This window comes from Triplophysa rosa, linkage group LG6, assembly GCF_024868665.1.
Source record: "Triplophysa rosa linkage group LG6, Trosa_1v2, whole genome shotgun sequence".
Classification (NCBI taxonomy): domain Eukaryota; kingdom Metazoa; phylum Chordata; class Actinopteri; order Cypriniformes; family Nemacheilidae; genus Triplophysa; species Triplophysa rosa.
The window spans coordinates 227,362-237,361 of NC_079895.1; the positions used below are offsets into that span (position 1 = coordinate 227,362).

Sequence of the window (10,000 nt, forward strand, 5' to 3'; positions counted from 1 at the left end):
ACATCGTCAGTCAGAAGATTTATTATAGAATCAGTGTGATGTCAAACACATGAGGTATGTTTGAACAAGTTCATGTACACAAACAGAAGAACAAGAGATCGTTTGACTTTATTTCATTGATACTTTTATACATGGTGCATATGTACAAGAATAAGTTATATATACACTTGTGTTCTGCTCTCAGTTGGGATGATTTGTATTCATACAGTGAACACGGCAGTGTGATGCACTTCAATCACAGCAGGTTTGTTCTGTTAAACATAAAATGAGATCTTTTGAAGACTTGAGGAAAGCAAAATGTTCTGGGGCACCTTTGACCACCATTTAAATCCTCCTGGTAGTCAACAATGTCCAAGAAATGTCAGTTGCTTACATTCTTCCAAATATCTTCCCTCGTGTTCAACAGAGCAGGTTTGGAAGAACTTGAGGGGGAAAAATGATGACAGAATTTTCAATTTTGGGTGGAGTAGACCTAACCCATCATTAACATGAAGTCGCATCACATGCAGCGTCACTCACTCTTCCACCTCATTCTATTCCACATGCACTTTATATACAGCACCTCTCTGTCACTCTTCGTCTGGATTATTAGTTCATGAAATTCAGAATATCACAGGAGCTGTGCGTCATAAACTTAAAGACCTGTGTCGGTCAATCTGACAAACGTTTCATTAAACCCGTGGAGACAAGTTGATTCTCTATCTGTTAGCAACATATGCACACATGTAATAGACACAGTTCATGTGACAGTCCTGAGCTAAATGTTTATAAAACAACAACACAAAAGAACACAGACGACAGCACATCATCTGCATGCAGACGATGACAAAGCTCACGTCTGATGAAAACCCTGTCCTGTCTCAGCCGGATTCTCCAGTCTGTGCTGATGGGATGACGTGTCATGATGAATGAACAACACTTCACGTCACGTCACGGCACATCAGAATGCGTCAGACGCTGGCGCAGCGAGAAGATAAAGTGGGATGATGGCTGGACGGGGGGACGCCGCTCTCGGGGCCGCCCAGAATATCAAAGCAGAGAACCTCGATGACGTCCAGTCTCTCGATCTGAACCAAACGCGTCAGCAGGTCTGGGATGCTGTAACCCGCCGTACTGACTCTGTCGAAGAGCTGCATCCCATCACTCATGCCTCCGATCTCGTCTCGCTTCAGTCCAAAGCTCTCTGCCAGATGTCTCCAGGTCTTCACCACGGCTTTATCCGTGCTGTATGTAGAGCTGAGCATGCGGCTGGTGCGCTCCAGACAGTCAAACGGAAGCTCGGTGGGACTCAGACCTGCAGACGTCAACGTGACATCAGATCAGATCAACGTGTTTCAGCGGGATTCATGTGTGTCCTGACATTAATGATGTGTGTGTGTGTGTGTGCAGGTCAGAGGTGGTGTTTATTACATGAGCAGGCGCTCTTACGCATTATGGCTTTAATAAAGTACGGTAGTACTGTAAGTGTCTGTATTTCAGTCTTGACATTTTTATGATGTCATTATGTCGTAAAGTTGGCCCTCACCTTCTGCAACGCTGCAGGCTTTTGTGTACAAGTCCAAGATTTTCTTCCTTCTGCTGTGAATCTGCAGAAACACACACACGCGCACGCGCACACACACACACAGACTAAATCACTGATTCAGGCTAAAAGGCGCTTTGCCCACACACATACAGATATCATGTGTGACGTGACGTGACGTCTCACCCCTGTGGCTCTGCTGCTGTTGTTGTTGTTTGTTGTTGTGTTGTTGTTGTGTACGGTGTTTGTTGAAGATGTCTTCTCTCGGGTCAGATGCACCAGTGACATCAGACAGAGATCAGCTGCCGTCTGTTTGTCTTGAGCTGCTTCTTCATCGCTGTCAATGCTGCGACTCAACAGCTGCTCGTTCTCTGATGACGCGTCGTTTTCACTGCAAAACAATAAATCAGCATCCTGATCACAACATCCTCGGTTCATCTGAAGTGTGTCTCTATTGGTCAGATAAAGAGGAAGGATGTGAGGCTGATGATGATCATTGTCATGCAGTGACTGGTCTGTTGTTCTCAGTTGAATATCTGCTGACAGAGAGCGCTCACAGGACTTCATTGTTTCTCAGACACTCAACACCAGAGCGGCTTTGGCATTGGGTGACATTAACACGTCATCTGGCATGAGTCTCTTCACCACACCGTCTGCCCTCCAGACTCCATGAAATCAGCTCTAGAACGCGCGCGCGCACACACACACACTGTAGAAGTGAACTGAAGCTTCAGGTGGGATGTGTGTTCTGTCATACAAACACAATCCACTGAAAGACTTTCTGCTGCTCAAACTGTGTGTGTGTCTCAGTGTTTGTGTGCGTGTGCGCGTGCGTGTGTGATCTCACCTTTTTGCAGGTTTTGGAGGTGATGACTTGAGCTTGTCATATTCGTCCTTCTCTGCAAAGATCACGACACTTTCTGGAAACACAAAGCAACGAATTTATCATCTTTATTCACCATATATCCGTTTTTTTCTATATATATCAAGTGTGATCATCAGAACACAACACAGAATCTTCCAGAATTCACTTTCTTCGATCAAGAGAGGTCTTCTTTCACACAAGAATAAAACTCGTCTGCTCTTCACGTGTGCGGTCTGCTCACCTTGAATCTCTTTCTTCTCCTCCTGTTTGTTTGTTTGACTTTCTGTGGTCTTGATGATTTGTCCAGAACAGCACGCTGGAAGAACAAACGCACACGAGCTGAACTGTCTGCAGGAATCATGGGATTGATGTGTAAGTGTGTCACACACGTGAACTAAAAATCTTCATACACACTCTGTGATTCAAGAGACGTTTGCGTGTCATTCTGACCTTGCCCATCCGGCTTGGCTTTTACGATGTAAAACATGATGATCATCACTATGGCGATGGCCATGATAAAGATGGTTGACATGGCGATAATGAGAGCTGTTGCTAGGTGACCTTGCCCTGTTGGATCTGGAAGAGAGAGAGAGAGAGAGAGAGGCGTGTTTAAGTTCTGATGTGTGGACTGTGACGAGACAACATCCAGCATGATTCAGATCACTCATGTAACTCCAGAGTCAGTTTGGTTTGCCAGCATGCACTTGCCTTTCTCTGGATGTGGGAGAATGGTGGTGCTGCTGGAGGACACGCTGGGAACACGTCCAGATGACACGGGTGTGGACCTCATGCCTGGAACACAACAAACATGTGACCCGTTTACATTTCTGATCCACTGATGATCACACCACTGCAGATAATACTAGAATATGACCGAGATGATCGGAAGGCAATGCTTGATTTCATTCAAGAGTCTCTCGTGACGTTTATAATCACTAAACACGAGGTATCGGCCACCTCAGGGCCTTGAAAAGTGTTTAAAACTCGAAACGATCTTCTCTGGATAGCTGTTTCTCATGTCCGAAATCAATCTTTGACGTCCTCCATCATTAGAAGTCTTTATTAATCGGATGAGAAGCTGCTGCTGTCCAGACCGAACTCATTTGATGGGAAATGTTCTTTGTGAACCAATGACTGAACGCTGCGAGAGATCTGCGGGTCTTATTAGAATCACATGTCAGCATCTGGGAGGTCCTGTCATGTGAAAGCGGTGGACGCGGGACGAGAGCGGATGAGGAGAAAATGCCGTTTTTCTGCAGATGGGAATGCAAGCAGGAGCAAGTTGATCATCTTTTATTCTCCTCATTATTAGACGCAGCCCACGCTTCAGGCCAGCATCATGCCACGGGTTCCAACACGTCTCGCTCCACATACTTTTACATCCTGACCTCCAAAAGAACTGAAGGTTTTTTTTCTTAATTAACTTTAATCCCCACCAGCTTCATTTCTGTCACCGCAAAGCAAAGAAATAATTAAAGAAGCTTTGAAAACCCGACCGGTGCAGACGTGCTGTGAAGAGAAAGACCTCATTGACGCACACATCTGCTTCACTGAATCCACCCATCACCTGAGACACGCTTGACAGGAAACCACAACAATGAGACCTTGCTCGGTCAGTTTGTTGAAATCCCTTGAGTGCAGGAAGACAAACACACTTTACTGTTGTGTTTGTCACGACTGGTGATGTGGAAGAACCCAAATGCAGGCAGGCAGTGAAGGGGTTAACACAAGACTTTAATATATATAAAACACAAAACAAAAACCCACGATGGGGGAAAATCAACTAAGGATATATATATACACAAAACAAAAGACTTCCCACGTGGGGGCAAAATGAAAACAAGACAAAGAACTAAACTCAAGGACATGACCAAACGTCTTAAATAATATCAGGCACAAAACTCACAAAACACGAACAGACAAGGACCAGGAACACGGGTAAGCACAGGAACACGACACCATCCAACATAACGTAATACACAGTACAATACACGAGCACAGGACAAAGAAACAAGAGGGTATAAATAGAGAAGACAAACGAGGGATAACGAGCAGGGCAGGTGTAGAACATCAAACACTTAGGGAAGGATAACAAGGAAACGAGAGGAATGGGGCCAATGACAAGACACTGGAGAGAACGTATATTATTGTCAAACGGACAATAATATGTTTCTCTCCACACATAACCAAAGACTTTGTCATGGCTCTGCTACAGGACCAAGAAAAACATGACTAAGGAAGCAGAGCCATGACAGAAGCCCCCCCTTTAATGAGCACCTCCAGGTGCTCACCAAGGGGTAGACGGACAAGACAAGGCAGACCGAGACAAAGACAAAAACCAGACAAACATGGTGAACATGACAAGGGGTAGACAGGACAACAAGACCACAGGACTGGGGTGGCATAACAAAAATAACAAACATGGGAGGGGGGGTGGTGCAAAACAAGAGTTCATAGGGGGCAGTCCAAAAGGGTTGGGGGGAACAGTCCCAGTCCCCGGCTGCGCTCGAGGGCGCTGAGTCCTGGGGGACTTAGGAGGAGTCCCGGGGGGAACAGTCTTTGGCCCTGGGAGTCTCCCAGGGACCGGCTGGACAGGGCTTGACGCCGGCTGGAAGGCCGGCTGGACCACAGGACTGGATGCCGGCTGGACCACCGGACTGGACGCCGGCTGGACCACAGGACTGGATGCCGGCTGGACCACCAGACTGGACGCCGGCTGGACCACAGGACTGGATGCCGCTGGATCACCGGACTGGACGCCGGCTGGATCACCGGACTGGACGCCGGCTGGATCACCGGACTGGACGCCGGCTGGATCACCGGACTGGACGCCGGCTGGATCACCGGACTGGACGCCGGCTGGATCACCGGACTGGACGCCGGCTGGATCACCGGACTGGACTCAGGGCTGGACACATGACTGGACACAGGCCTGGACGCCGGCTGCACCGGACTGGACGCCGGCTGGACCGGACTGGACGCCGGCTGGACCGGACTGGACGCCGGCTGCACCGGACTGGACGCCGGCTGCACCGGACTGGACGCCGGCTGCACCGGCCGGGAAGGAGACCACGCTGCCCGCCGTTGCCTCTTCTTCTTACGCCTAGCCACCCGGCTGGTGGTCGGGTGATGGAAGGAGGTAAAAGGCACGGCTGGCTCCGGCTGGGACTCCTCGGAGGTAGTTCCCCAGGACTCCCTCCTTCCTCGCCTACCTCGTAGGCTGACTGGTGGGGGAGCGTTGCGGACGCAGACGGTGAGTGTGAGCCCACCACTCCGTCTGGATGCACGATCTCCGGACTCACGGGCGTGGGAGAAAAGAACTGTGTGGACTGAGACCTCAACCACCCCCAACACCCATGGGCTCCGCGTGCGACTGTGATGGCGTACCTGTCATCATCGATCCACGTAGAGACACAACCTCCGATCCACGATTACACAACTACTGTCTCGATGAGCAGCGGTCTCAGCATCCTCATTTCTGCCCGTGACAGCGGTTCGTTCAGACCGCCGTTGAACATGCCATCTGCTCCACTCTCATCATGGACCATCTCCCCTGCGGTCTCAAAGAATGGTCGGCAAACTCCAAGATGTCGGAGTAGCCCTGTCGCAGACCGCAGAGGAGATGAGCCTGCCTGGATCGCCTTGCCTCCATTATGCCTGCTGGGTTCAGATTCTGGCTCGTGGTTCTGTCAGGATTGAGTGGGGAAGAACCCAAGCGGCAGCAGGCAGTGACGGGGTTAACAAAACTTTAACTTTAAGTAGATAAACAACACACACACTCATGATAATATACGAAACAAACATATAATATATATACACTCACCTAAGGATTATTAGGAACACCTGTTCAATTTCTCATTAATGCAATTATCTAATCAACCAATCACATGGCAGTTGCTTCAATGCATTTAGGGGTGTGGTCCTGGTCAAGACAATCTCCTGAACTCCAAACTGAATGTCAGAATGGGAAAGAAAGGTGATTTAAGCAATTTTGAGCGTGGCATGGTTGTTGGTGCCAGACGGGCCGGTCTGAGTATTTCACAATCTGCTCAGTTACTGGGATTTTCACGCACAACCATTTCTAGGGTTTACAAAGAATGGTGTGAAAAGGGAAAAACATCCAGTATGCGGCAGTCCTGTGGGCGAAAATGCCTTGTTGATGCTAGAGGTCAGAGGAGAATGGGCCGACTGATTCAAGCTGATAGAAGAGCAACTTTGACTGAAATAACCACTCGTTACAACCGAGGTATGCAGCAAAGCATTTGTGAAGCCACAACACGCACAACCTTGAGGCAGATGGGCTACAACAGCAGAAGACCCCACCGGGTACCACTCATCTCCACTACAAATAGGAAAAAGAGGCTACAATTTGCACGAGCTCACCAAAATTGGACAGTTGAAGACTGGAAAAATGTTGCCTGGTCTGATGAGTCTCGATTTCTGTTGAGACATTCAAATGGTAGAGTCAGAATTTGGCGTAAACAGAATGAGAACATGGATCCATCATGCCTTGTTACCACTGTGCAGGCTGGTGGTGGTGGTGTAATGGTGTGGGGGATGTTTTCTTGGCACACTTTAGGCCCCTTAGTGCCAATTGGGCATCGTTTAAATGCCACGGCCTACCTGAGCATTGTTTCTGACCATGTCCATCCCTTTATGACCACCATGTACCCATCCTCTAATGGCTACTTCCAGCAGGATAATGCACCATGTCACAAAGCTCGAATCATTTCAAATTGGTTTCTTGAACATGACAATGAGTTCACTGTACTAGAATGGCCCCCACAGTCACCAGATCTCAACCCGATAGAACATCTTTGGGATGTGGTGGAACGGGAGCTTCGTGCCCTGGATGTGCATCCCACAAATCTCCATCAACTGCAAGATGCTATCCTATCAATATGGGCCAACATTTCTAAAGAATGCTTTCAGCACCTTGTTGAATCAATGCCACGTAGAATTAAGGCAGTTCTGAAGGCGAAAGGGGGTCAAACACCGTATTAGTATGGTGTTCCTAATAATCCTTTAGGTGAGTGTATATACACAAAACAAAAGACTTCCCACGTGGGGGCAAAATGAAAACAAGACAAAGAACTAAACTCAAGGACACGACCAAACGTCTTAAATAATATCAGGCACAAAACTCACAAAACACGAACAGACAAGGACCAGGAACACGGGTAAGCACAGGAACACGACACCATCCAACATAACGTAATACACAGTACAATACACGAGCACAGGACAAAGAAACAAGAGGGTATAAATAGAGAAGACAAACGAGGGATAACGAGCAGGGCAGGTGTAGAACATCAAACACTTAGGGAAGGATAACAAGGAAACGAGAGGAATGGGGCCAATGACAAGACACTGGAGAGAACGTATATTATTGTCAAACGGACAATAATATGTTTCTCTCCACACATAACCAAAGACTTTGTCATGGCTCTGCTACAGGGCCAAGAAAAACATGACTAAGGAAGCAGAGCCATGACAGTGTTATTCTGTTCTAGCGCACTGCACATATCAATCTCTCAGGTCTTTTTAAAGGACGTCCAACACAACAATGAAGAACGTTGCTCTTTCTCCATTAGTCATCGCTGGATTGAATCAATTCCCCGTCTGTTTGACAAACGATGACATTTATCCTAAATGAAGCCAAATGAAAAGCAGACCTCATTATTTGTGGTTAAAACAAGATGTCGGCTGTGACTTCTGTGAAAGGTTTTAGAAGATGAAGAAGGTGTCCTTAAATCTTCCGATTGAGAGGAAAATGATTGTTCAGTGTCATGTGACGCTCGCTGAACATCAGTCAAGAGCAGAAGACTCCTTCAGCCCCACAAACACCCCCGCCGATGACTCCAGCCGCGTCTCTGCTTGTGACCGGAGATGATTTCCTGACAGAAACTCTGAGCTGTGTTGTGTTGTGCGTGCGGCCTCTCCGCAGCAAAACAAACATGGAAACATGGACCCTAAATGTGTGCTCATGCCTGACAGAAATGAGAAGAGACGAGAGGAGAAATGCACAGAGAGGAGATCACCCAGAAAACCCTGGAGACGTTCTTACACTCTTTGACGTTCTTGGGAGCGTTCTGACACGAGTGACACACCATGCCGTAGATGTTGCGTGGTCTGTTTTCCAGTATGTAATACCTGCAGACACCAAATCAAATATTAGAAATGAAAGTTACGTATTAACAGATGATCAAACAAATCATAAGGAAAGACAAAACTAGAAACAAACGGACCAATCACAATCCATCATAATTCGTTACATTTATAAAGCGCTTTAGATTAGATTAGATTCAACTTTATTGTCATTGCACATGTACAAGTACAAGGCAACGAAATGTGACCTCTGCATTTAACCCATCCAGAGAGTAGTGAACACACGCACAGCAAGTGGTGACCACACGTACACCCGGAGCAGTGGGCAGCTATCACTGCAGCGCCCGGGGAGCAAGTAGGGGTCAGGTGCCTTGCTCAAGGACACCTCAGTCGTTACCCGCCGGCCCTGGGAATCCAACCGGCAACCTTCTGGTCACGAGTCCGACTCTCACAACTGCCCCTTTACATGGTAGGGGTCTCCTCAAGCACCACCAATGTGCAGCATCCACCTGGATGATGCGACGCCCACCACACACCAGCTCATTGGTGGAGAGGAGACAATGGCCCTGTCCCAAATGGCGCACTCCGGTCTTGAGGACCTCCTCTGAGTCCACACTTGGTGACGTCAGGAAGTGCAGACCTATAGGGCACTAGGCACGAGTCCACAAGGGTACACGGGAGAGCGCATTTTGGGACAGACTTGAGGTCATCACACCGGAAAGAGCAAGCGGTGCTTTCTAATCTCTCTCGCGGTACTTTGTTGTCATTCACTGATCAGTCTGCGCAGCGCCGCGTGAAGTTGACCACTTGTTGTGCCACTGTTGTTATTTGGGACTGGAGCTGCCGGTTTTTATTGTTCTGTAGTTCATATGTTGATATGCCACCCGAGCATTATGCAATAGATACTTATGTTTGTAATGCATTCATTTGTCATGACGTCATGAATGTATATTTATTCATTTGTTTACACTACACTTAATGTGCATAATGTGTTCTTAATATGCATATATGTTGTTATTTCATATGTCTCTATAATACAGAAGCTGTGTTGTTCAGCTGAACAGAGCCCAGAGACAATATAAATCTACAACAAAACATGGCTTATTACCTTAAGTAAGAAAATGCACTGCATTAAAAGTTTTTATTCTTGAATAGCTGTCTTAATAGAAAATAAATAAGCAATAATATGAATAAGTAACTAATTAATTTTGAATTTTATCAAAACATACATTTAAAAATGTATCCGTCATGTTTACGTATATGTCTGACATCCGCGACACTCCTCCCATCCGTTCTGTGATTAGGCGTTCGCAAGGATTGCTGGGTAGGGGACTTCAGTGGAGTCTCACTCAGTGCGGGCTTCGCCGAAGACCGCATCGAGGGCACAAAGGAGGCGCTCGCGAGCAGACTTCTGAGTGCTAAAAAGACAAATGGGACACCCTACGGACTCGTAGACTTGGCAAGAATGCGCAATTTAAGTCCACGAGACCGCAAGTGCGCCATTT

At 47.4% G+C, this 10,000-nt stretch overlaps 1 protein-coding gene across 2 annotated transcripts in view; it reads right to left on the reverse strand.

The window, feature by feature from the left end:
• edar (ectodysplasin A receptor) overlaps window positions 1–10,000 on the reverse strand; it is a 15,836-nt gene that overhangs the window by 1,014 nt on the left and 4,822 nt on the right. For both annotated transcript variants that reach the window (XM_057335604.1, XM_057335605.1), the window contains 8 exons: window positions 8,455–8,540; window positions 3,096–3,179; window positions 2,838–2,963; window positions 2,629–2,703; window positions 2,370–2,442; window positions 1,709–1,913; window positions 1,526–1,586; window positions 1–1,294 (listed from right to left, as the gene is read on the reverse strand). The exon at window positions 1–1,294 is cut by the window's left edge. In XM_057335604.1, coding sequence (XP_057191587.1) covers window positions 951–1,294; window positions 1,526–1,586; window positions 1,709–1,913; window positions 2,370–2,442; window positions 2,629–2,703; window positions 2,838–2,963; window positions 3,096–3,179; window positions 8,455–8,540 — 1,054 coding nt within the window. In that variant the 3' untranslated portion in view covers window positions 1–950. The remainder of the gene's footprint in view (window positions 1,295–1,525; window positions 1,587–1,708; window positions 1,914–2,369; window positions 2,443–2,628; window positions 2,704–2,837; window positions 2,964–3,095; window positions 3,180–8,454; window positions 8,541–10,000) is intronic.